The following is a 27,778-nucleotide window of genomic DNA, read 5'->3' on the forward strand; positions in this document are numbered from 1 at the left end:
CCCGCATAAAAAATATTGATTTATTGACTGACACGCATTTCTACGCATTCAAACATCATTAAAGTGTCATTTTGTTTCCAATTTCCTTATAAAACGTCGCAGCCCGAGCGATATCGATTCGGTCGAGTCAATGTTTTACGCGATTGCGATTTGACACCGATTAGCATTTTTTGTTTCCGGCTTAATCACGAGCGCGAGAGCCTCGACGGTGTAATTTTCGCAAATGGGCGAAAGGTCGTCGCCGTCCCGAGAAAATTGACCTCGGATCCCCGCGAGGGTCGGCGAAAAATAATAGATGCACTTACATGAAAATCTCTTGGTCCCCCGGTTCACGTTTCCAGCAGATTATCCAAGATTATGGGCTTGCAGATACCCTCGCTCGGCGAGGGACCCGGCTGTTGACAGGACAATCCGGGCTCGCACGTTCCACTAAAACCCTGATCGCCGCCGCAAGGTTCGCCCTCGGTACGTGCACATTCTTCACAACACCTGTAAGAAAAGAGGGCGCGTTAATTATTGAGGCCCCTTGGCTGAACTAGTTCGTGTTACGTTTAAAATATGCTTCTGTAAATCGTGGGAAACAATTCAGATGCGCTTAGTCATCCTGAAATGTTTTATAAATTTTTACCAATATTACAATAATGATGCGCCCCTCTTCTGTAGTGACCCGTTATTTGCTAGTGATCGCTCACCGTTACAATGTTTTACAACTTTATACTAATACAGCAATTATGTTACGTTCATCTGTACGTTCCAGTTATGTTGTAGTGATCACTCACTTTTTTATTAAAAAGATTCGTATGCTTATTGCAGGAGTCCAAAAAATCGTAATTTAAAAAAAAAGTGGGGAACCAAACGAATACGGAGGTCGAGAAGTTTTTAAGAATCTCAGAAACAGTGTCCAAAAATCGGGATTGCAATCCAAAAAATGGAACAATTTGAAGGAAATTATATGTAAAAGGTTCTAAGAGTTTGGTGGCTGAAGGAATCAAAGTATCGAAAGGAGTAGAAAAAACGAAAATCTTCAATAAGCTTGACAAATATGAAGGATGAAATTGAATCGGAACGGAAAAGATCGGTAAAAACTGAAAATGAAGCAGAACCTGCGGATTTTTAGCCAATAATCATATTTTTTATGGTGCAATTTCATTTTCGTCACTAAAGGTCAATTTTGGTGGTGTCATATGTTATTTTCGTGGCCTTTAAAGGCCAATGATGTAAGGACATTAGAGCTGAAAATTTTGAGCCTGGGGTTTCGGGAAAGGTCTTATGACAGTTCTGGGTAAATGAAGATTGACCCTTTGGTTCCTGGGAGCATTATATACCCCCCAGACCCCCCCGGTTTGGTATTGTTGAGCCTTAAATCCTTAATGCCATTAAAGTAAAGGAGACTAGGATGCAGACGCAGATTGAGGCGGCAAAAGAGGCGAAGATGACCAAGACACGGAGGCTATGAAGGAATGACGAAAAGGAAAAAAGCCAAAGACTACAAAAAGAACGAAGGCGAAGAAGGGGACGAAGGCAATGAAGAAAACAAAAGAGAGGAAGCGCACGAATCAAGTAAGGAGGACGGAAATAAAGGAGACGAAGGAGGCGAGTGTGACGGTAAACGAAACCATGAAGCAAACGAAAGCGACAAGAAAGGTTCAAGGGACGAAAGCGATAAGGGGGACAACGGCGACGGTAAAAAAAGAAACAGGAGAGGGAAGAAATGAAAGGTTCTATGAGAGCGAAGGCAACGAAAGAGGTAAAGGAAAAGAAGGGAACGTAAGAGGCGAAGGAGACAAAGGACACGAAGGAGCTGAAAGCGACAAACGGGACAAAGCAGATGGCAGACAGAAGTGAAGAAGGTGAAAAAGACTAAGAAGACAGACGAAATAGATGAAAGAGCAAAAGAAAACGACAAGCAACTAAACGGCCGAAGACAACATAGGTGGCAAAATAAAGGAGATGAAAAAGAGAAAGGAGATGAAGGGGATTAAGGCGACGAAAGAAGAAAAAGGTCACAACGGAGACTAAATGGACAAAAGCGATTTAGTAGAGTAAGAGGATTGAGGGGTCCAAGACTACAAAAAAAAGCTAAGGCGACGAAGGAAAGATCGAGGGCGGAAACATTTACGAATTAGGCGCAGTAAACGAAGCCAATGACGCAAACAAATGCGACAAGAGAGGCTATGAGGACGAAAGAGGTAAGGAAAGCGAAGACGAAGGTAACAAAGGAAATGAAAGTGACTATGAAGACGAAGACAACGAAAGAGGTTCGAATAGAACGAAGGAGGCGGAGGAGACGTAAGTGATAAAGGGGTCGAAGGCGGAGGAAGAGAGTCCTAGGCCACGATTGAGATGAAAGCGACTAAAGGCCCGAAAGCGTTAGATGAGACGAAGGCGCGAAAGCGGCGAAGGAGAAGGAGCTGAAGGTGACCAAATGGGAAAAGGGGACGAAGGCGACGCTAAAGACGAAGTAAACAAAAACGACAAGGAGAAACGGAAAATGGAAAGGGGATGTCAGCGAAGAAGATGAAGGGGAGAAAGGAAGTTACGGACACAAAATGGCAAAGAGGACTGTAGAAACGAAATAAACAAAGACAACAAAGAAGAGGAAGGCGATTAGAGGACTGAAGGCAATGAAGGGGACGAAAGGAAAGGAAAGGAAAGGAAAGTCAGAAAAATTGGAATGTTTAACAAATTCTGCAGAATTTGACACTGAAAAAACTAATATATTTCAAGAACACGAAGACGTTTAAAAATCAAAAAAGAAGAACAACCCAAGAAATAGAATGGATCTGAACATTTTAAAGAATTTGAAGAACTTGAACAATCCATTAGATAGGCGACTAAATGGACGAAAGTGACACAAGAGCCGAAGAAGCGAACGAAGGGAACGGAAGAAACGTAGGAGACGAAGGCGCCGAAGCATGCGAAGGTGGCAAAGGAGACAAAGGTCACCGTAGGTCATTAAACAGACGGAGGCAACTAAGAAGTCGAAGGAGCTGCAAGAGATAAGAGGGGCGGAGAAAACGAATGCGACCTGGGAGGCGACGACGACAGTAATAATGAAGCATACATAGGAGACGAAGGGTATGAAAAGAGACGAAGACAACGAAACGGACGAGTGAGACACAGGTGATGGAAGAGATGAAGTAGACAAAAGTGACGAAATAGACGAAGGCAACTAAAGGGCCGAAAGCGAAAGAAGAGACAAGAACACGAAGCGAGCTGAAAGCGACGAAAGGAACAAAGGGCAAAGGCGACGAAGTCTGAAAAAGTCTATCGAACAAGCCGAAGCAGATCGTTAAATTTGTAAAGTCAGAAGAATTTCTTGAAACGGAACAATAATGGGAAACCGTAATAATCTGAAGAAGTGGAATAATTGATTAATTTGAAGAACTTAATGAATTTAACAGATACGAGGAATTTGAACCAACAGGTGAATTTTGAAAAATCTGTACGGAGAAACCGGGCAATTTCGAAAAATCGTAGGAATCCAACTATATTCATGGATTTAATTTGAAATCATAAGATTTTAATTACGCTAGAGGACTTTCCGGGATTTTAAGAGCCGGAAGAATCGGAGAAGATACGGCAAGAATGTAATGGACCAATCCACACATACTGCAATGATGATGCACCCCTCTTTAGTTATTGGTCATGTGATAGTGATCACTCACCTTCCTTGCAAAGCGTTGACGCAATTTGTACAGTACATTTTGTGTGTATTTTGTATGCTAAATTGATTATTGTCATCAAAGCATGAACGTACGTCACAAGCTTTGATGAAAAACGTAAAATACCGTCTTTTTCCATCAGATACCAGTCCCCTTACAGAAAAGCGCACAATTGGCAAAAGTCCAAGGCAAGCAGATCTTTGCCTTTGTAGGATCATTTAATCTGAATTTCTACACTCCAAAGTAGGTTACGTATGAATGCCCATTGCGACTGCAAGTAATTTACATACATTCACATTGTCGATCCCGGGTTAGTTTATCGTATTATTACGCCCCATTAGTGACGCCGGCGTTTTCAATACATCGAATCTTTTTAGGTGTAGGCGGCTTAATCTGAAATCGTTAAAGTTATAATCCGCCAAAATAAATCCCGTAGTCTCCTTTGAATTCAAAAGTGCACGCTCGTTAGATCTTTCTACATCAATTTACCTTCTTCACGAACATTTCTATTCATGATAAACGCCCCTTTTTTTATGTATTGCCGGCGCTTCTGTTATTTTTGCATTATCAGACGGAGTTCTTTTTTCTTAAACATTTCCTCAGGCTAACCTGGATTGAACATTTAATTGTGCTCATTCGCAAAAACAAACACTCTTTCTCCTTTCAAACGCAGGACGATTGCGACAAAAACGAGTCCACTTACTTTAGACGGCAAAAAGAGACGCGAGCCGGATAACGTTTGTTTATTTCGATTTGAGTTTTATGTTCTGTAAAACAGAGAGTCGCTTTTTGTGAATATAGTACGGCCACCCCTGTGAAAGATGAGAGCGTAATTAATGTGTTTATGTTCACGGTAATGAACGAAATTTGGACGTGCCCTGAATGAACACAGGTGTGGGGTGAATTTAAAAAAAAGGGAGGCTGTTATAAAAGCGTCAACTGGTGAAATTTGATTACCATCGCTACTGAGTGATCAGGTAATCAGGGCAATCTGGGAGTCTTCCAAATAAGGCGGTTTATCGGTTCACTTTTTCCTGCTTCGCCAAGCACACCCATACTTCCAGAAGGTATCCCCCTACACGTTTGCATTTGACGTCGCTTTTTATAATCCTCTTTGAAGAAGCTCGGTTAATCTCCCAGATAAAGCTCGCGCCCGCCTACCACGAAATTATTTCTGATACATTGTTTCTCCACGTGCACCCCTAATTTCAAAGACGACTGGGAGATAACAATTTTTGGCTCGCGCTCCCAGAGCCGGAGGTGATTAATACGCAAACAAGCTACGCGAATTACAAGATACCGCGTCGTGACCTTTCCGCGCCGTGTGATCTTGAAGCAATTACCTCGACGTCCCTAATTGCCCGGGAAAATGCTGTAATTGATAGACTCGCGCCCTTAACCGACATTCAGCGCACGTAACTCCACGAAACGGGCGTTAGTGCGGCGGCAGTCAATTTTTTAAATGCCCACAATTAGATTTTCCTTCATCTCGGTTGAATTTTAATTTTCCCCGTTCCGGAAGAGAAAAAAAATTGTTAATCCCGAAGGCTATTTTTTTCGGATTGGAAAACCGGGCGTAAACCACGAAAATATGCCGCATATGTTAGTTTAGGGTCGAAAACTGCCGTGGGTCGGATAAACGCTGTTGGTTTTCTACAATCATAACACCGTTGTAATATTAATTGCGTAATTAAACTCCTTAAGTACACAATGAATGTAGTTTTTATGGCCGTGCACAACTGGTACTTTACGACTTTAATACACTTTATAGTGCAATAACGCAAATTTTATACAGATTACGCTACTAAAAATTAGCAACCGACATTAATTAGTCTGATTATATGCTTTTGTTTTAAAACTTAAGTCTCGAGAGGCTTTATGCACGTTATTGAGGGCGCTTAAAACTTTCGGATTCAGCGGGGTATTATAATTGCCTTTCATTTTTGGCATTAGCGAGTTTCCTGTTTGCCTCTTTCTGTAGCGGAGGAGACTAAGGAAAAGGATGAGACGCATAGGGTGATAGCAGCCAAGGAGGTGATGGGACAAACGCGAAAGAAACAAAGAACGAAGGAGATGAAAGAGACAAAGTAGGCGGAAAACGAATAAGGGGAACGAAGGGATACGAATGGGGACGAAGTTGGCGAAGAAGATTAACGAGGCGAAGGAAATCAGGCTGACGAAAGAGAGAAAGCCGACGAAGGAGACTAAAACTAAGGCCGATGAAGCTAAGGGGATTAGGGGACCGAGACGAATGAGATAAAGGAGACAAAGCGCTGAACAAGACGATAAACACCAGCGAGCTCCAAGGATTGCCTCTAGAAAACTCAAGAACTTCTCGAATGGCAGTACCTCCTTTGGCGGTCAACGTTGCCCCATCCACCTGGATGGTTTTAAGTCCCCTCCGTATTGTTGTCCTCTCCCTATCTCCCTTTCTGTCTCCCTCTCCTCCTTCTCTTGGCTGCTTTCTTTCTTCATTTCGTGTTTGTCTTTGTCCCAATTTTCCCATCTCTCTATCTCAGCTGCCTCGTCTCCTGATGATCGTCTTTCCTTCTAGTAGTTTGGTTTCCTGTGTAGACTGACTACATCTATCCCTTGTTTTCTTAATACGTCATCAATTAGTTCCCTTTTGGTCGTTCGCCCCTTGTACGTTTCACGAGGCTACCCTCCTGCAGTTGCGTCATTCTGCATCCTGACTGCTATCCTGGTTATTTCCGTTCCTCCTCGGCGTGGCACTCCTTCCGGATACCACGCTATCTCCGTTAGGGACGGCGGCCCCTCTCGCTTCCTCGTATTCCCCCAGCACCCTTGTCCTCCGGTGCTCTTCCTCTTCTTCTACCTCCCCATCATGTTTACTGTCCCCACCACTTTGTCGAAACCTACACGAAGTCGGTCTTGTTTACGGGAGATCCAAACAAACCGCCGAATTATTACAGAATAGTTATTTACATAAGTCAGGAAAATGATACATTACTGGCGAGGAATTATTGAAGTACAAGGCCCCAAGTACTTTAATTTCCGAATCAAGTAATGTCATTTTACTGACGAGTTTTGTATTAAATTTTACCCGAAATCATCATCAAAAAAATAAAGTTTCAAGTTTCATATAGAATTTTTGATTAATGCCAATCTGTCAATGATGACATGTGTCATTATAGACATTTAGCAATGTGACAGGTGCGGCAGGAAAAGTGACAAGTGCGGTTGGTAGTGACAGGTGCGACCGGTAAAGTGACAGGTGCGGCCGGTAAAGTGACAGGTGCGGCCTGTAAAGTGACAGGTGCGGCCGGTAAAGTGACAGGCGGCAGGAAAAGTAGACTGGTCTGCATCCGTCATGGAAACCAACATTTTGCTGACATACAGTAGGCATGAAAATGAAGGTTTCATGACGATTTTGGGTAAACAAATTAAACGTGATTCACAATCAAAGTTGTATACGTTCAATTACGGACACAACTCTTAAAGCTACCAGCAACTATAATGGTTCTTTTTTCTACCGTTGAAGATTCATTCTAAGTTGATTTTCGAGAGCAATCGCAAATCGTTTTAGGTGCGTTGAAATTGAATTCCTACCGAAGTTATAAAAGCAGGCACATGCCATTTTGTGCACGAGAAATTTATCTCATGCCAGATTTTGTGGTGAAGAACAATTCAAGCGCTACACCGCACAATTCTGTCTTTTCCGTGAAAATACAAAAATCAGCTAGTTGAAATTTTGTTCGGTAGTAACTTTCATATTCTTAAAGGAATCGACCTATGAGAATTATTTGCATGAAACAGATCCAAACAAAGGATTTGGGTTATTTTGATTCATTGATTGGAAATTTTTTGCATTTAATGTTAGTGATACTACTCCTTTGGTTGGGTTAAAATTTTGCCTAGCATTCAGAGGTGTTTGTATATTTTGAATAGGATAACGTACCAGTAAATTATTATGTGGTAATGATGAGTTTTAGATAAGGACCAAAGTTAGGTTTGACACGTGTTTTTATAAATCAAAACAAATATTTTGTATCAAGGAATATGTGAAGAAAAATGGAAATTGATCGGCTTTGTTTGTCAAGCCATTGAATCATTCTATGCCCTTCAATCCCTCGAATCTCTTGAATTAGAGGGAGAGCTTGGGTTGTTTACGTCCCGAGAACCTTTTGGATTCTTTAATGCTTCGTGAATACCCTTGAATTTCCTGAATCCTAGAATCCCACATAGAATCCTTTGACTGCCTTTAATATATTAGGCATTTTGAACTTTTGGGTTCCTTAATCCTCTCGGACCCCACGAATCTTGTAAATTTTCAGATTTCTTTTGTACCATTTTCTTGCCACGACTCCCTTTAAGAACCATAACCTAATGCATTTCTTTGAAATCTTGAATTCTCTTGATTTCGTCCAACTTCTTGAAAGACTTGAACCCTATCAACCATTTGAACCCTTTAAATTGCTGGAAGCCCTTAATCTCTTACAATTTCTAACGCTAAATCCCAGATGCGCTTAATCGCAATAGATCCCTTGTATCACTTAAGACCCTTGTCAATGTTTTGAGTCTATTTGAAGGCCCCTCAAGTGTTTTTGCTTCCCACTACGTTTAAAGGTCTTTTTTGTGTCTATAAATTCTTCTAAAATAACTTGAACCTTTTTTTTTTTACAGATTTCTGGGTTAATGAGAATGATAATAATGATAATAATGATAACAATGATAATAATGATAATAATGATAATAATGATAATAATGATAATAATGATAATAATGATAATAATGATAATAATGATAATAATGATAATAATGATAATAATGATAATAATGATGATAATAATGATAATAATGATAAAAGCACTCAGAAAGTCTATAGTTGAATAAAGCCCCCTCTAAAAGCACATGAAGGTGTCAGGACCGCTCTCTGATCCAAAGGGCAAGGATTGTAGTGCACACAAAACGCACAAGTAAAAAGATATAATTAATTAAATTAGTCACTCGATAATGAGTCAGTAAATTAGCCGAATTTGCGCGGTTTTCGTTCGAATCCGGACGCAAACCGACAAGAATAATTAATCGAATGGGAATTTATTAACGGAAGCCGAATTACACGCGACTAACTAAATGTGACTGATATCGGTCCATATTATGCGTATGCGGTTTCTATACAACATACTATAATTCGCTCTTTATCTTCTCCTCGCTATAATTAATTTAGCGCTTCGTGTAGTTGAGCTTATTGTGCCTAGCGGATTTAATTATTAATACTTCAATGTATTGCATTGTTGTGAACGATACGTGTGTTAAAATATCGCTCGCTTACAGCACGACTCGCATTAGGGTTATTATGTTTGCCTTCCGTTCATCTACGTCATAAGATATCCGTATTAGTTCGTTTAGTCTAAATATCTAACGGGCTTTGTGCGTAATTACGCCCATTCACCTGTTCGCGTTACATGGAAGAATGGGAAATGCTATAGGGATCGATTCTGTTACATGTGTAAATGTTTCGAGCGAGCTTTACTCTACCGTTATTGTGATAGCTTCCCTAATAGATTTTTTACCCGAAACTGAAATAGTGTACCAGAAATTGCCATAACTCATTAAATTCTTCGATTCTATTATTTCCTAATAAGTTTCTAATTTCCCTTCCTTCGCCGTTCACTTCTTTAGTTATCGATATCTTCACTTTCTTCCTTTTCCTTGCACATTCTTTCTTTGTGCCTTACCATTCACAGCTTCCTTCCGTTCTTCTTTTTTCCTTTTGTTAATCTACTTTAATTCCACTGCTCGCTGACCTTTTATCATTCTTTCGCATTACTCCACCTTTTTAACCATCTTTCTTTCGGGTTTGTTTTCGTTTTGACATTTCTTCCTACTTTGTTCTTTTTTGACGTTAATGTTGTTATTTTTTGTTTACTTCTGCTACTTCCCGATTCTTTGTCATTACACTTCCTCAGTTCTTTTCCTCTTTGGTTTGTTCATCTACTTCAAACCTCTTGTTCGTCGATCTTTTATTCTCTTTCTCATTTCCACCTCTTTTTTTTTCTTTCATTTTCTTTTTCACTTCTATTCAACTGCACTCCGGCGATTTTTGGCATTCTTCTCCGGTCATATTATGTCCACGTCTTGTGTCTTTATCTTCTTATATACTAGTTTTTTGCTTTTCTCCCTTTCTTCTCCTTGTTCTCTAGATATCTCTATCTTTTATAGTTCTCTAACATTTCTATCGCGCCCACTTAGCCTACAGTTTCTTTACCTCCCATTCTCTTCCTACGTTAATCTGTTCGTCCCCTTCCTTTTTCTTCCTTTACTTCAATTCTGCTGCTCGTCGATCTTTTATTCTCGTTTCCCATTACTGCACCCCTTTGACCTTGTTTTCTGGATTTTTTTATTTACGATTTGTTGGCCTTTCTCCATACTTCTATATACTATTCCCATTACCCTTCCCCTTTTCCTATTTATTATTTTTTAACTTTTCTTCTATTTTTCTTTATCACCTCTATTGCTTTTACGGTTCTCTAATAATTGCTTCTGCCAACCTTGTCTTCTCTCCCCGAGGCCTTTACTTCTTACATTAATTTTCCTGTCCATTTTCTTTTTCCTCTGCTACTTTCCGGTTCTTTATTATGAAACTTCTTATGTTCCTCTTCTCTTTTCGTTTGTTTTATCTGCTTGATCGCCGATATGTTATCTTCTATTCCTCTCATTTCCTGTTTCTCGTTTTGGGACTAATTCTCATTTACTGGTTTTGTTTTCTTTTCTTTATGTACTCTTTTTTCTTCTACTGCATCGTGCTTTTTATCAACAACGTCTCCAGCTCATCTTCTTTTTCCGTTTTGTCTTTCAATTCTGAACATTTGCTGCTCGTCGAAGTTTGATTATCTTTTCCTGTCACTCTGTCTGTTTTCGTCTTTCCATCCATTTTTGTTTTTGTTTTGTATCTTTCGGTCCTCATTTATGATTTTATCACCTTTTTTTCCATTCTTGTTTCTCCATTTTGCCCTCTCTTCCTCACCTCTACAGTCATTTTTGTAATTCGCTAACGATTGGCTATCCCCAACCTTGTATTCACTATATCTCTCTTTGTTTTTATTGTTCTCTTATATTTGCTTCTGCATCCTTGCGCTTCTTCATTATCAAACCTCTTCCGCTTCTCATCTACTATAATTCTACTGCTCTTCGATTTTGTTCCTCTCCTTCCCATCATCTCCTCTTGTTTCCTCTTGTCTTCTCTTTCCATTCGTGTTTTTGTTTTCTATCTTTTCTTTCCCACGTTTTCCATTCCTCTTTCTTTATTTTGCTCTGCTCTCGGCACCTCCTCGATTCATCTCCAGCTACTTCGCCTTGACTTTCCCGAGCTCCCGAGTTCTTTTTCTTTTCTGAGCTGATTTCCTTGTTCTGCGCCGTTTTCTCCTCGCCTTTTTATTTGTTTATCCGTTTGTTTATCTCTTCTGATTCAGCTGCTCGTTGATATTTTCTCATTGCAACCACCTCTTCCTCAATTAGCTTTCTGTATTACGATTTTTCGAAAATTTCATAGTTTTTCTCTGTCTTTTGCACCGCTATTGCTCTTACAGGTTTCCAACGGTTTTTTATCTTCAACTTTGTCTTCATCCTCCTTTTGTCTCTACTTTAATTTTCTTGCTCTTTCTCTGTCCGTTTGTCTATCGATTTAAATTCTGCCGCCCGTCACACTTCTATCCTCTTTTTCCATTACTTTATCCCTCATTTTGTATCTTTTGCTTCACTAACTTTTTGGTAGTTCTCTATTTTGCCTTGTCTTTTATTATTTTGTCTTTGGAATTGTTCTATTTCTTCAATTCTGTTACCTTCTTTCTCTAGTTTCCCTTGTCCTCTGGTTCCCTTTCATTTACATGTACTGCTTTCCACTTCCTTAGTACTTAAATTTCTTTTATTACTTCGCCTCTTTCATTTTGCGTATTTGTTTCTTACCTTTTGCTGCCCATTTACGTTTATTCAATCTTCTCTTATTCTTCTTATTCTATTCTGCACTCTCTTTCGCACCTCTGTCTGATTTTTCTTTCGTTTCTATTATAATTTCTTCGTTTTCTTCTTTATTTCTTCTGTCATCTGCTCCAATTCTGCTGCTAATCGATCTTGTATCCTTTTTTGCCATTACTCCATTCTATATTCGCTTTTCGGTCATTTTCTGAATGTTGCTTACCATTTACGATCTTTTGGCCTTTTTCCATTCTCTCTTTCTCAATTTTACTATACCTTCTTCCATTATTCCTCTTTTTTGCTTCTTCCTCCACGTCAATCACGCACTCGATCTTTTGTTCTCTTTTTCTTTATTATTGCATCATTCTTTCTCTTTCCATTTGTTTTTGATTTTTGGTTTTTATTTTCAGTCCTTTGCTCTTCTTCCGGTCTTCTCCATCTATGGTCTCCCGTTTTATATTAATGTCTTCTGTTCTTTTTCTTTTTTCCTTTTTGTCGTCTGCACCCCTCTAACCCTCTCGCCTGCACTCACCGAGTTTCCCATCTCTTTCCTTTCTACATGAAACTTCTCTTTCTAATTGTTTACCAGCTTCAATTCTGATGTTTTGCTTGTCGTTGAACTTTAACCCCTTTTCCCATTACTCCTTCTCTTGTACTCTTTGCGTTCATTTTCTGTTTTTATTTTGTCTTGTGTCCTTTTATTAATTCTTCTTTCTCTATTTTGCTTTGCTTTCTGCGCCTCTGCGCGTCTTCCTACTGCTTTTATTCATAATATAGTCTCATTTCGTGAACCTTGGCATGCTTATGTTTCTTTTGTCTGGAGGTATTCCATACCCCTCAGACCCCCCCCCCCACGGTGACGTATACACCCCTGAAGATATTCATAGCCCTCAGGATATGTGTTTAATTTTCAGGAACAAGCATCGAAAATCCTTTTCTTGGAGGAGTTCGGTATGGAATGCTCACTCGAACATGATCTCCACAAACATTGATAGTTCTGTACGTTTTGAATCGAGAACGTACCACCGGGGGGTCTGGGGGGTATGGAATACCCCCCAGGAAAAAGAGCTTTGATAGTAGTCCCCGGTGATCATCCCCGCCCCAACAGTGACGATCGTCAATTCTTGTCGTCATCATTCTTCAGGAAGAGTAATCGCAGTTTCTTTTACCTGGGGGTCACTTCATACCCCCGGCGATGTATACACCCCGTCAAGATATTTAAGTGTCTCTGAGGGGCATGGAAAAACCCTCCAGGAGAAAATCTAATACTTCCCGGAACATAATTACCACAAATATTGATGGTTCTATATGTTTTGAAACGAGAATGTATCACCGGAGAGTATGGAATAACGCCCCATCTCCCCCAGGAAATAGAACTTTGACAGTTCTTCGGTGATCATCCCCACCAAAACAGTGATGGTCCTCAGTAGGGGTGTGTGGTCATTTTTTAGGAAAAACCATCGAAGCTCCATTTCCTGGGGAAGTTTGGTATGCAGTGCTCCCCCGAACACGATCATGACAATGATAGTTGTATAAGTTTTGAAAAGAGGGGGGGGGGGGTTACCGCCCAGGACAAGGAGCTTCGATAGTTCCCCGGTGAACATCCACACCCTATCAATGACGATCCTCAATACCTGTCATCATCATTCTCGAGGCAGGGCCATCGAAGTTTCTTTTGCCCGGGGGGCCCCGATCCCCCCGTGATGTATACTTCAAATTCCAGTACTTGTGATTTTTAGGAAACTCCATTTCCTGGGGAAGTTCGCAATGGAATGCTCCCCCGAATATGATCACCGTTCTCCTTTTGTTTTACGTCTTTGTTTTTTACCTATTGCTCTGGTTGATGATTTTTTCAACCTTTTTTCTATTCTTCTTCCTATTTTGCACTGCTTTTATAGTTTTTATCATTCTCTAATGATTGGTTCACACCAACATTTTCTTTTAGACGTTAATTTTATTGTTCTCTTCTGTTTTGTTTTGTCTGCTAGTTCGCACTTCTTCGTCATCAAATTTCCTCAGCTCTTTTCCTTTTTGGTTTTTACATCTACTTAAACCCTCCTGTTCGTCGATGTTTTATTCTTTCTCCTTTCCATCACTATTCATCTCTCGGTTGTTTTTTTCCTTTCCGCTAATTAACTGCTCGCCAACATTATTCCCATTGCTCACTCCTTTTATTTTCTGTTTTTGTTTTATATGTTTTGTTCTCGTTTACCATTGTTTCCATTTTACTTCCATTGTTTTTTCTCTGTTTTGTCCTGCCTTCTGGAACCCTCTTGTTTTGAAGATTTTCTAATTATTCTTTCACCCCTTCACTCCCCCAACGATTTCTCTTTTTTACCTTAAATTCTTTGTCTTTTCTTCTTCTTTTTTTTCTGCCTTATTTCCTATTACCACTCCATTTCTCCACTCCACTGTCCACTTTTTGTGTCTTTTGCTTTCCATATACATATTTTATCCTTCTTCCTTTCTTCTTTTTCTATTTTTCCTTGTTCTCTCCATATCCTTTTCTTTAATAGGTCTCTAACGATTCCTTTTCCAACTTTGCTTTCACATTCGCTCTTGTTCTCTCTTTTTCTTCTGCTGCTTCCCCATTCTTTAATATCAAACTTCTTCCGATCTTTATCTCTTCTCACTTGTTCACCTACTCCTAATTCTGCGTGCCGATCATCTTCCATTCTTCTTTCTGTATTTCTTCGACATCTCTGTCGCTTTTATGATTCACCTTTGCCGTCATTCTTCACACCTCCCATCGTCTTTCACTTTTCGCGTTAATTTCCCCGTTTTCTTCTGCTGATTTTCGCCTCAAACTTCTTCCGTTCTTTTTCCGTTTGTTAATTCACTTCAATTCTTCTGCCCCTTGACCTCTCTGAGTTCCTCTTCCAGTTCATGACCTTTTCTTTCACTCTTTTTTTTGATTATGCATTTTTTGCACCTCTCACCGATTGGGGTCCGTTAACTTGGCCCCCCCACTGAGCGATTTGATAGTCGTATTATTTTGAAATGAATGCGCTCGTTATGCGCTCATATGCGCCACCGATAATAACTCTTGCGCCATTATCGTTTTTTAGAAATCCGAAAAAACATTTGGGGGGGCCAAGTGAACGTAGCCCCCCCCCCCAGTACGTATTTTGTCCCTTGTAACTAGGTCACCTGATACATTTGGTTATGCGCTCAATTGCGCCACTTGAATTAAAGCTAGCGCCATTACGGTTAAGCCGTGACAAATTTTCAAAAAGTGGGGGGGGGCCAACTTAACGTTTTTAAAAGTTACTTTTTTTAAACATCTTTTCATACGAAATTGTACTCTCAGGTATGCGCTGAAATGCGCCGTAAAAAGATATCTTTGCGCCATTATTGTTTTTTGGTTATCCTTAAATATATTTGGGGGGGGGGGCAAGTGAACGGAATCCCCCATAACGCATTTTGCTACCGGTATTTGTGCCACTTGATACATCTGGTTATGAGCTCAATTGCGCCACTTGAATTAAAGCTAGCGCCATTACGGTTAAGCCATAAAAAATTTTTAAAAAGGGAAGGGGGCTAACTTAACGTTTTCAAAAGTTACGTTTTTTAACATGTTTTTTCTACTACATCGTACCTTTCATCATGCGCTAAAATGCGCCGTAAACAAAAATCTTGGTGCCATTATAGTGTTTCAGAAACACTATACAGGGTGTTTTTTGGGAGCTTTAGTTAAACGATTCTGACAAAGTAAAATAGGTAGGTTTTTAAAAATTTGTTTTTAGGAGTTACTCCGAAGGCCGAATCGATGTAAAATATTTTCAAAATGGACGCACTCCCGGAAATAACTTATGAAAACGCTAAGTTAGACTCTCCACTTTTTAAAAATTTTTTATGGCTTAACCGTAATGGCGCTAGCTTTAATTCAAGTGGCGCAATTGAGCTCACAACCAGATGTATCAAGTGGCGCAAATACCGGTAGCAAAATGCGTTATGGGGGATTCCGTTCACTTGCCCCCCCCCCCCCCAAATATATTTAAGGATAACCAAAAAACAGTAATGGCGCAAAGATATCTTTTTACGGCGCATTTCAGCGCATACCTGAGAGTACAATTTCGTATGAAAAGATGTTAAAAAAAAGTAACTTTTAAAAACGTTAAGTTGCCCCCCCCACTTTTTGAAAATTTGCCACGGCTTCACCGTAATGGCGCTAGCTTTAATTCAAGTGGCGCAATTGAGCGCATAACCAAATGTATCAGGTGACCTAGTTACAAGGGACAAAATACGTACGGGGGGGGGGCTACGTTCACTTGCCCCCCCCCCCCAATGTTTTTTCGAATTTCTAAAAAACGATAATGGCACATGAGTTATTATCGGTGGCGCATATGAGCGCATAACGAGCGCATTCATTTCAAAATAATACGACTATCAAATTTCTCAGTGGGGGGGCCAAGTTAACGGACCTCACCGATTGTTTTCGTTACGTAGTCGAGGAAACAGCGTTAAAGCGAATTCCTTTGATTTCAAGAGGAGCACACTTGGATCCACGATACGTAATGTGAGTTGTGAAACTGTATGGAAATAATTGCTGACGTCAATTGCGGTAAATTAGGAATCAATGCGCCTATTAAACAGTCCAAATCCTTTGATCCGGACGAGACAATAACGTTCCACCGCGGACGGTCCCCCTCTCGCCTAACTACTTCATAATTTTCGTCTTACAGAGATCGCCTCGTTAATTAGCCCAATAAACGTCGTCCCGAATGCCTTTCTATATAAACTTTTAGCGGCCTCCATTCGCGAGTTTCACCTAAAAAAGTCACAACTGCTCTTTTGGGAGCGTCCCGCTTCCGAACGACGGTAGCGACTTTAGAAGCTTAATTTTATACTTTTCGGATCTGGGAATAAAGACCCAAATTCACTTACTTCCTTCAAGCAAAAATTTTCAATTACTCATCCAATCTCATCTCGCCTTCGCGCCGCTTCTTTTTCCGTCCGCGAAAATGCCCATCCGTATGAGCGAACGATTTCGTTTTGGAATTTTCGCCGTTTTTGTGATTAGGAGCGGTGGAATTTCGAGAGCAATTTGACGATGACGTGTCTCGGGGAAAATGTGCGTGCAGGAGTAGGAGATGGGGGGGGGGGTTATTGTCGGGGGTGTAAATAATTCAAATATCAATTTTAGCGCAACGATATCTATTAAAGTGTCCGTATAAAACTTAATGTCTAAGCATTTACTGCCGTTTTCCACTCAGATATTGGTTTATAGTTGGATTAGAGAGGTATACTCCTTTGGGTATTTATTATCTATCTACGCTTCTGTTATTTATCTGTCCCGGGAGCCCGTCACTTATTATCAATATTACGTAACGGCACGTTCTGATCAAGCGAGACCTATTATTAATATTTCACACGCTCCGCTATCTCCATTATCATCGGAAGCTCCCTTTTGCCCAACGTTCTATTAGAGTTATTTAGGGAAACGCTCAACGACACAATTACGGCGCCACGGTCGACCATTGAAAAAATACAAAGGACGCCTTCGTTATCCTTTCAGAAGTTCCTTCTTTTATCTCGCATTTGAGTATCTCTAGAGCGATTAAAATATTTCGGAAAGCGGAGTTCACCTCTCACAAATAAAAAAGTCTTCGACAACCTTCGAGTCCCGGAACTTTCGATAACTTTTGTATCAGCAACATCGAATGTACAGTCGTAAAAACATCGTATAATTTCTGGATATCAGGAGAACGTGATTTGGCAACCAGGAGAACATAGCAGGTATTCTCTTAGCTCAGAACCATTGCTTCAACACTTTATTCTCACTCTTCTAACAGGAGAGTAAAATCTCCGAGAAGTTACTTCTGCTCTCAAGCAATAACGTAACTGAAGAAAAAACTTTGTAAAACACCGAGTATCAGGAGAACAGTAATAAGTGAGTTTCGCTAACCTGGCGTTTCAACACTGACTTTCGCTTTGTATCAGGAGAGTATACTGTGGGATAAAGTATTTTTGCATTGAGCATGTGTTACAAAAACTATTTTTCTATGGCATAATCAGTGAGAAGGTCTCTTTTATTTCAGCATCAATGCTTCAAACCCATCGATTATACTTTCTATAATTGTTGTATTAGGAGAAAAAAATTGACGAGAAGGTGAAGGTGAAGAAAAAACTTTTTAAAACTCCTACTATCAGGAGACCAATAGTAAGTGAGGATGGATTTCTGAAAAGTCACGTTTCGACATCGGCTTTTCGTTTACGCCAAACAGGAGAGTATACTGTACGAGGAAGTATCTCAGCATCACGTACATGTATAAATGGTCCATCAGGTAAAGGGCATTATTTTTTTTAAACCGAAATAGCTTATTAAATGGTAGGATTATAAGGTAGTAGCATGTCCAGTTCAGTCCAGTCGATTCACTTTGCCTTTGAGAGTACTTTCCTCCGACAAACCGTTTTCGAGATATTCGCTTTTAAAGTCTTGATATCACCAATGGATATATTTCTTCTAGACGTCCCAATCGTCCTTTGTGAGTATCCGATCGCGATAAAGGGTCGAGGAGGAGGAGTATGGTTGTTAGAAATTAATTCGTTTCGTTGAGACCCTTCATTAGAGTACCATGAAGGATAAAACGCAGTTCCACCACCCCAAAAAGCCGGGCTCTTCTGATAAGGGGTCAGAAAGAAGGGCGGTAGTTGGTAGAAAACGGTTTCGTGGAGACCTTTCATTAAAATACCATGACAGATAAAAATAATTTGTAACCCTCCGGCCCCGTCACCCACTGATCTCGAAAAAGAATCGCACGAGAAAGTTATAGTTTGTACAAACCAATTTGTTTTGATGAGACTTTTCATTAGAGTACCATGAAGGGTAGAACGCGTGCTTCCCCCCCCCCCCCCCTCATGTGACAAATTTTACTTGGCAACCATCTGAGACCCAAAATTGGTTTGCTGTTAATGGTAAAAGTTATGCACGTTTCATTTTCAAAAACAGCATCTCAGGAAATAATTTATGGCCCCCCCTTCCCCCATACAGCGAAATTTGATGTTCGTCTGGCACACCTTCAAGGTATAGGTTACCGATTGCAAATAAATCCAGTCCTCTAGAAGTAGTTCAAAACGGCAGAAGAGAGTCCGGACGAACGTTCGGACAAAACTCAAAAGCGAGGCCTCAGGAGCAATGCACCAGGCGAGTTCGGCACAAAATCTTCCCTTCATCGTATAACGAATTTCGTAGTAGACACCTCATTCTCGTCTCGTTAAACTCGTGTATCAGGAGAATGAAATATCAGATAAATATTTAGCGTAACTGAATAAGAAAAAGCTTTGAAAACTCCGTGTATCAGGAGAACATGTGAGGGAGTCTTTCTCTGACCTCAAATAACAAAACTGTCTTTTAGTTCAAGCCATATACAACGTATGTATCAGATGAGCATACTGTGTGAGGAACCATTTCTGCATCGAGTATGTGTCATAAAAACTATTACAAATTGTTAACCAAGAGAACATAATAGTGAGCAGATGTTATCTTATCTCAGCAGCAATGCTTTAACACCGTATTCTCTTGTATTAGGAGAGTAAAATGTGCGAAGGAGTATTTCTGTTCATACTGGTAATACTGTCGCAAATTTTTCCAATACCAGGATAACATAATAATAAATTAGGAGGTATTTTCCAAACACAGCTGAAATGTTTTGACAACGTCTCAGATGCGGTACAGTGTACAGTCGGAAAAGATTGTGAATTTTTCTCTGGCAACGAAGAGAGGTGGTAGGTTTTTTGTCTTAGCTCGGCACGAATGCTTCATTGTCTAGTTTTCATTTGACTAACTTTTGTATCAGGAGAGTATACTGTGCGAGGAAGCATTTCTGCATTGAATACATACTTTTCTCTGGAGAGACTATAGTGTGGAAGAGGCATTTCTGTTTCTCTGGTACTGGTGAAACATAAGCGATGAAGAGCTGTCTTTCTAATCGAAGGTTTTGGCTTAAACCCTCAACAAATTTTGTATCGGGTAAACATAACAAACATAGGTGTATTTCTGTTCCCAGTGCATACAAGGTCTGCAACGAAAATCTAGCAAACCTTCTCTATTCATCTCATTTTCTGCTCCTAATACACGGAGTATCAAACACCAAATCCTTGTAAAATTTGCATGGTTACCAGGAGAACATGATGGATGTGCGGGTCTTTTACATAAAAAATTGAACAGAACATAATAAAGTGAGGATGCCTTTTTCTAACCTCAGGAGTAATTCTCCAGCACTTGATTCTCGTGCATAGGCTTGTATCAGGAGTACTTAATGTGCCAGGAGGTATTTGAGCTCTTTTTACCTTTCATTAACAGTCCTTATAACTGTGTCAGGAACGCAGGTTTTTTTTGTATCAGGAGAATATGAATGCAACAGAAGCATTTGAAGTTCCATTTGCAGAAAGACGTTGGAAAGTGCAAATACCAAGATCTGTTCACTAACGATTGATTGTATCAGGACTTTTGAATTTATTGACACCCACCGAATCCTCTTGAGTTTCCTTATTTGTCCTTGAATGCTCGTGAGTCCTCTAGGTTGCCTTTGAATCTTATTGAACCTCCCATGAACTGCTTTATACTCCTGATTCGGTCCATGGGTCACTTCTGAAGAGATTCTTTATCTATTTGAATTTAACGAACACTCTAAATTTCTTCGACCCCTTAATACTCCTTATGAATGAATACACTTCATCCCTTTACATCTCTTTCGGATCTTTTGATATTCACTGAATGTCTTGAAGTCCCATAGATTGCCATTGGATCCTCTTAAATTCCTCCTCACCTTTTCGAACTGTCACTTAACATTTTTTGAATTTTTTGATACCGAATCTATGAAGATTCAAGGGAATTAATTTCAACTTACGTGAATTATTTTGAATTAACGTGAATGAATTTTAATTCACGTGAATGAATTTTAATTCACGTGAATTAATTTGAATTAACGTGAATTAATTTGAATTAACGTGAATTAATTTGAATTAATTAGAATTAACGTGGATTAATTTGAATTAAAGTGAATTAATTTGAATTAACATGAATTAATTTGAATTAATTTGAATTTAAGTGAATTAACTGATTAATTAATATGAATTTACGTGAAATTTGAATTTTTGGTGTAAACAAAAATGGTACTTGTTCCCCCTAGATATTCTTGATCCCTTGAGTCTATTGAATCTCTGACTTTTTTTCTCGTGTCTGCGGAATCTTTTAAATACTTTACCTTTGCAATGTTGAATCCTGAAAACACGAAGTTCTTACGATCTCCCTACGAAGAAAAATAATTACAGAAAGGACCGACTTTATTTCGACTGTACTTACAGTAAAAAACATAATCATCAACATTCGTAGGCTTTAAAAAGGGAAGAGAAACGAGAAAAATCTTATTAAACGAACTCGAAATGGGGTTAAAAACAATTCACCTTTCTCGCAAAATCCCACCGACTCGACCTAGTCGTTCCTTTTTATTCCGCTTTAAAAAAAACTTTGCGGATTCTCTTTTTACTAACCGCTCCCGCGTACAACAAAAAAAAGAGTTCGAAACTTTCGCCGGCGAAGTGCGCTAATTATTTAGAACGATTTCATTTCCAATGCACTCGCCTGTAAGAAACTCGATTTCGATGAAGCCGTTTCGAGCGCGCGACTCTCTCAATTCCACCCTCGCAAGCGCTGAATAACAATTGATCGGCTGAAAAGAAACGAACAAGTTTCGAAGTGAAGCCGTCGCGGCAACAAACTACGCTATTAGAATCTGACAATACAAGCCATTTGTGTCTATCTGTGTTTTGTAAGTGAATCGAGATGCTGTCTGCATACCAAGCCGATTGCCGGTACAGATTTATTTACTGGATTGATTCAGGACCTCATTTGAAATGCCCGCTGCCACTCTTTAAACGCTTGAGGTTCTCAAGGCTCTTAAGACTATTCAAATTGCCGACGCTTTTGACAGTTCTAATGTTGCTGCAGATATCCTTGAGATTTCTGGTGCTCCTAAGATTCTGACCGTCTTGGTCACAGCACCTCATCTATAATGTTCTCCTGGTAACCGGACAAAAAAGAAATCTTTATCTCTTATGTTCTCCTGGTAGTCAACAGCTGATACTCTGTGTATTAGGAGGAGGTATTCTATTTTTCTGATACAATTATAGTTTCAATCAAAAATGAAGTGTTAAAACGTTCTTTTTTGAGTAAAAAAAAACTTTATCTATTATGCTCCCCTGGTAATCGACGAAAACACAATTTCCAAATGTTCCAAGTATTAAGCAAGAGCCAAATGCGAAAATAAGGTGATGAAACGTTTCTATTGAGCATAGTATCTCATCTATTCTGTTCGCCTGGTAGTCGAAGAAGATTTAAAACATTTTTCGCACCTCCTCGCAATTTATAGATATTTTTCTGGTAGCACCCGAAATAAACTCCTCGTCTATTGTGTCCGCCTATCAACCTGAGAAAGATTTACGAGTGAGATGCTTCATCTATTAGAAGTTCTCATCCGTTATGTTCTCCTGGTAGCTGAAGAAAATTTACAAAGTTTTATAACAGGTACTCCGTGTGTTAGGGGTAGCCTTATTTGCACAGAATATACTGTCCTGATACGTTTTAAAATGTTAGACTTCTGAAAACCTTGAAATTCCTTGAGAATTTCTCCACCTGCTGCATTCCTAGTACTCTTACAACTATTGGCACCTTTGGGGCCGTTTGATTCGGATGTAAAAGAGATTCGGTATCAGGAGCACATGAGAACACCAACGGAAACCTCTGCATCTCTGTCACAAAGTATGATGAAGTCGTGCTATAAGGAAAACATGAGACACTCACTATTCACCTCTCACAATCTCAATTAAAATTCCAATGATTTTGATACAAGTCGGACTTGGTATTAGGATAACATGAAAATATAACTTTCTACCTCTGCCACAATGAATGTATACTGAAGTCATTGTATCTGGGAGACATGAAACGCTGAAGGGGACTTAGTAAGTTTTGTGCTTTAACTGGGACATCTAAAACAGCAAACGGAGGTTAGTTTTTGTATCAGGAAAACATATTAATTTATCTCAATCAAGTATGACATTAAATTAGTTCAGATGAAAGTCACTTAGTATCTGGATGACATCAACAAAAGGCATTAGTTGGTAGTGGTCAACTGCATCAACTGGGATATGTAATCTTTCAGATTACAAACAGTCTTGGTATCAGGAGAGCGCGTAAATCTCATCCACCGCTTTTAGACTCCTCCTTAGACCCTAAATCAAAATCTGTGTTGGTATCAGGAAAACATGAAAATACTACCTGCGGTTGCGCACACGTTGTATAGGGAGAACATGACACGTTCATTGCTATTTTTCACGCCAATCACTTTAGATAACAATCAGTTTGCTATCAAGAGATTGTATAAAAACACCACCTGATAGTTCTGCACTCCTGGCACTCTCGGTTTCATACGGACATGAGAAATTGATGAGGCGTTTTTTATACTTCAACTTTTACTCTAACGCTTCAGCTAACATAAGAATTAGTTTTTAGACCAGGAAAACACGAAAAACCACCTGACCCCTTTGCACTGCCGAGACAATTAATTTCTTTTTGTTTGGTATCCGGAGAGCATGAGACATTAACTGGCCTCTTTCAGTTCTGTCACATCAACATGTTGCAGATAAAAATCATAAAAACACGCCAGTAGGACACTCACCAGTTCATATACGAACTTTTTTTTGGTATCAGGAAAACATGTAAATATCAACTAAAATTTCAGTACTTCTGTCACAATTGAGGGACATGTTTCGGGAAATCACGAGATGTTAATTAGCATTGTTCAGTTCTACTACCTTAATTGAGAGAGAGCTTCAAATACCAACTGCGAATTATGATTCATATAAATTACCTTTTGATATCAGGAGAACATAAAACCACAATTCTCAACTTTGGATCTTCTAGCACAATTTTTAGTGATCTTAGTATCACGCTTTCTGTGGGATGAGGTAACACTGATTTATGAAGTAAGAGTTGTACTGATATCAAATATCAGGAGAACATTAAAAGTTCTCCTCAACTTCTGTACTTCTGAGAAGTAATTTCTACTGGCATTAGAAGGACTTGGCATTTTTTAACTCTTCTATCCATACTGAGACTACTCCTGATATAAATCTCTGGTTAGACATCAGGAGAGTATGAAGATATCACTGGTCACTTCTGCATTTTTGTTACCGTTCGTTGCAACTATGGTCTTAGTTTGGGAAAGACATACAAGACTCCGGTTGGGGTTTTTAATACACACCTGTTTTGACACTAGGAGTATAAAATAGTCCCCTGCTATTTCTACGCGTCAGGCACAATTCATTGCTGTTAAATTCTTGCTATCAGGAGTATCAGGTATTAATCGTAAATGTTTGCTCTACTACCTTAACTGCGACCTTCTCTGCTTAAGATACAAACCATTTTCGCTATCAGGAAAACATGAAAGCACCACAAACAACTTAGATTTAATAATAGGAGCGTATAAGACACGGGTTGTCGGGCCATCAATTCAAAATCATTTCTAATTGTTTCGATACAAATCGGTGTGAGTATCACGAGAACACGAAAACACCACGTGCATTTACTGTACTCCTGATTCAATTAATATTTGAGTATGAGCATGACGTCAATTGTTATTTAATTTTACTACCTGAAGTGCGTGATAAAATTCAATTTTTGTGTCAGGAGGCTATGTAAAGCACAAGTCTTTGTATCAGGAGAACATAAAGCATTCATTGGCGCTTCTCTACCCTACTTCTCCACCCGGAACACATCTTGCTTCAGATTAAAAATTAGTTAACAGGAGATCATGAGATCGTCTACCGCTTTTGCACTTCGGGAACGCTTGATTTGTGCTTAAGTCTTGGTGTTTTGTGGAAATTAGGAAATAATTCATATTTTTCTACTCTTATGCTCCAACGACATCTTTTTGATCACCTCCTCTTGGAATATCAGGAGAATATGAAAAAACCGTGTGCAACTTTTGCACTTCTGACACAATTAAATTGCTCCTAAAGCTTCTGATACAAATCTTAGTTTTAGAAGAATGTGAAAAAACCACCTGCCACTTCTGCATTCCTTATACAATCAGTTACCACTTAAGTCTATTGTCTTGAAGGCGTTTCTCTACACTTATTACTTACAAACTTATATCTTATAATGCGTCATATTCAGATAAGTTTCGTTATCAGGAGAACACGCCAAATTGCACCAGCCGGTTGTGCACGCTTGATCCAACTACTTTTTGATGATTTGTGGTATTCCAGAGGCGCTTATGACACGCTATTTATAGCAAAGTATATGGGGTAGAGGCAATAATAGCCATTTTTTAACTCGGAATTGTAATGCGACAAATAAAAACAGTTTTGGTATCAGGAGAACGTGAAAACCACAGTATTGTACAGGTCAAAGTTCTCCAACTCTCTATCTCTGTCACAGTTTGTGATAAAGGTTTGGTATTAGGAGAACATGAGAAATTAATACCATTTAACATTACCATCTCAAAAGTCAAATGAGACTTTTAATGCTTCTTGTACAAATCAGTGTTGATATCAGGAGAACATGAACATTTACCCTCTGGTTTTCTATTTGATTTTTCCGAAACCATTAGCAGTTTCATCTTTACAAAGTAAATATAGACTTCCAATCCGACCCACACAAATCAGCTTTCGTAACAGGAGGACGTAAAAAAATCACTGCAGGTTCTGCGCTTCTGATCGAAATAATTATTGCTAAAGTCCAGAGAAGCGGGATTTTTGCCGAAGTTTCGGATCAGGAGAACATGGAACCTTACTACATCAGCCGAGGCTGCTTCAGGTAGAACTTATAGCTGGTATCAGGAAAACATAAAAACACAAACCACACCTTCTATATTTCTGACATAATCTCGGCTTTAGTTTTTGTATCAGGAGAATACGTTAATCTCATTTTCAACACTGCTACTTCCCTTACTATGCTAATCAGTGCTGGTATCAGTAGAACATGAAATTCCGGTTTTGTACTTCTAACAATTAATTTCTACTGAGCTTCTAGCTTTAGCAGGACACTCGACACGCTTTAGATTTACTAGTCACCTTTGATGCTTCCGATTTTAAGTGTACAAATAATTCCTTCGATATAAATCAGTTTTGGTATCAGGCGGTCATGAAAACGCCACACACTGCAGGTTCTGCGGTTCTGATGACAGCAATTTTTCCTGATGCTTTGGTATCAGGCGGACATGACGTATTAACTGGCATTTTACATATTTACTCTACTCCGTCAGATATAACCCGCTTTGAGATCAGGAGAACATGAAAACGCCTGAGCATTTCTGGATGAGACATTAATTGGCAATTTTTTAATTCTCAAATATTATGTTGTTTTGCCGGACCAAAGTGTGTTTCAGTAACAGGAGAACATTGTAATAAATATTGTATATCATAATTAATCTGTGCTGAGGTCTTGGTACTAGCAGAACATGACAATATTAGACAGTGTTTTCTCTGCTACTACGTCAAATGATACCTCTAACGCTTCCTGCATAAGACAGTTTGAGGATCAGGAGCATATGAAAATTCTCACAACGCTTATCATGCAATGGCACAGTTCCTAAATCCAGATTTTCAACTCCACTACTCAAACTGGTACTTCTAAGGCCTCTGATACTTTGGTATATTGCAGTGAAGTATTCGTACCAGGAGAGCATGACAACGCCGTCTGGTTCTTTTGAAATTTTGTTACAATTCATTTTTGCCGATGCATTTGTATTAGGAGGGAGGGCATTTTTCAGCTGTCACGTTAACTGATACTTGAATAGTTTTAATATTCATAAACCTTGGTAACAGGAGAATATCAAAATATCAACTGCCGGTTCTGCATTTTTGATATAATTAAATGTATGCTAAGGATGGTATGACACCATAACAGCGAGACTGCAGTACTTCAAAACGGGCGACTTCGGGACTTCTGTCGAAAGTACCAGGAGTACATGAATACACCACGTGTAGCTCCTGTACTTCTGATTCTATTGATCAGGAAGACAGGAAGGATACTATTACTACAACTGGGACCTCTTATGCTTTTGGTAGAAGACCGCATTGAGAATTATCAGGAGAACATCAAAATGTGACCTGCCGCTTTTGTACATCAGCCACAAATATTTGATGTCTGCGCGGGTGAGGAGGGAGGGAGGGGTTAGGGTATAAATCGACTAATGATAATCACACGGGGTGTTACAGATATGAATAATGTTTTGAATCAGGAGACCATGATTATGTAATGTGCTTAATTATCCAGTTTCATTTTTGTGAGACAGTAATGTCCACAGAGATTTTCCAGCGAGCATACTGTATACGTTCGGGAATTGAAGTGTTGGGAAAAAACCGGCGATCATAAATGAAATAAATTTCGACGTACGTCGCACTTGACAGGTCCAAATGAGGTGCCCTTTCTGATACATTCGATTTATTTAATGTATATGTTGTGTAAAATTTCATTTTTGGCATTTTCCTGTCGGCAGATCACGTTCAGCTGACACGGAATTATGTTTCGCCCCAAGTGGCGTGCCAACATTTTGATATGAGATACGTCGGATGTTTTCGTGTAACAAAATTTGCAGGATTCGCTCGAATAATTTCATCCGAAAGTTCGGCCCCAAAAAACTTGGGATATTATTTGTAGTCCGCTAACTTTCATCAATAACATTTTTCAAACGTCAACTTCTGTATTGATCTCCCGAGCTTTGATGGAAGTTTAAAGTGAAAACCGATAAAAAAAGTAATTTAAGTACAAATCGACACCATCGCATTACGAAACAGGTGCACATTTCCAGCCCACCCACTCGGCGCCCCCGACAGAAATGACTATACTCACTTGCAAGGATCCCAGACTACGACTCCCAGCCCGGGACAATCAAATTCGTCTATAATCTCGCACTCCCTTCTGTCACAAACACACGTCGGAACGGTAAAGCACCAGCAGGAGGCAATCGAAATTAAAAACACGAACACTAACCCGCTCATAATTCAATTGTTTCCCGTTTCACATTTCTCGAACCTGTCCGAAAAAACACTCACCCCCTTACTCCATCATTCCCCCCCCCCCTTTCACGACAAAACCGAGTTAAGGTACAATTTTATCCGAGATAAGAGCTATTCATTGTCATAATTTTGCCAAATTCCAAAGTTGGAAAAAC

The 27,778-nt window shown here is 39.5% G+C and overlaps 1 protein-coding gene across 1 annotated transcript; it reads right to left on the minus strand.

The window, feature by feature from the left end:
* Positions 1-311: 311 nt before the first annotated feature.
* LOC116181224 (insulin-like growth factor-binding protein 7) lies at positions 312-27,656 on the minus strand. Its single transcript, XM_031501522.1, has 2 exons — positions 27,457-27,656; positions 312-489 (listed from the first exon to the last, which is right to left on the minus strand). Exons 1-2 carry the CDS (start codon positions 27,603-27,605, stop codon positions 330-332), a joined length of 309 nt encoding a protein of 102 aa, XP_031357382.1. The 5' UTR covers positions 27,606-27,656; the 3' UTR covers positions 312-329.
* Positions 27,657-27,778: the final 122 nt, after the last annotated feature.

This window comes from Photinus pyralis, unplaced genomic scaffold (assembly GCF_008802855.1).
Source record: "Photinus pyralis isolate 1611_PpyrPB1 unplaced genomic scaffold, Ppyr1.3 Ppyr1.4_LG9, whole genome shotgun sequence".
Taxonomy (NCBI): Eukaryota; Metazoa; Arthropoda; class Insecta; order Coleoptera; family Lampyridae; genus Photinus; species Photinus pyralis.

What these genes read in the sequence shown, in the direction of transcription:
- LOC116181224 (XM_031501522.1), bottom strand. Translation starts at nt 27,605, where the DNA reads ATGAGCGGGTTAGTGTTCGTGTTTTTAATTTCGATTGCCTCCTGCTGG. An exon ending in GTAGTCTGGGATCCTTGCAA is followed by an intron (nt 490 to 27,456) that starts GTGAGTATAGTC and finishes CTTTTCTTACAG; the next exon opens with GTGTTGTGAAGAATGTGCAC.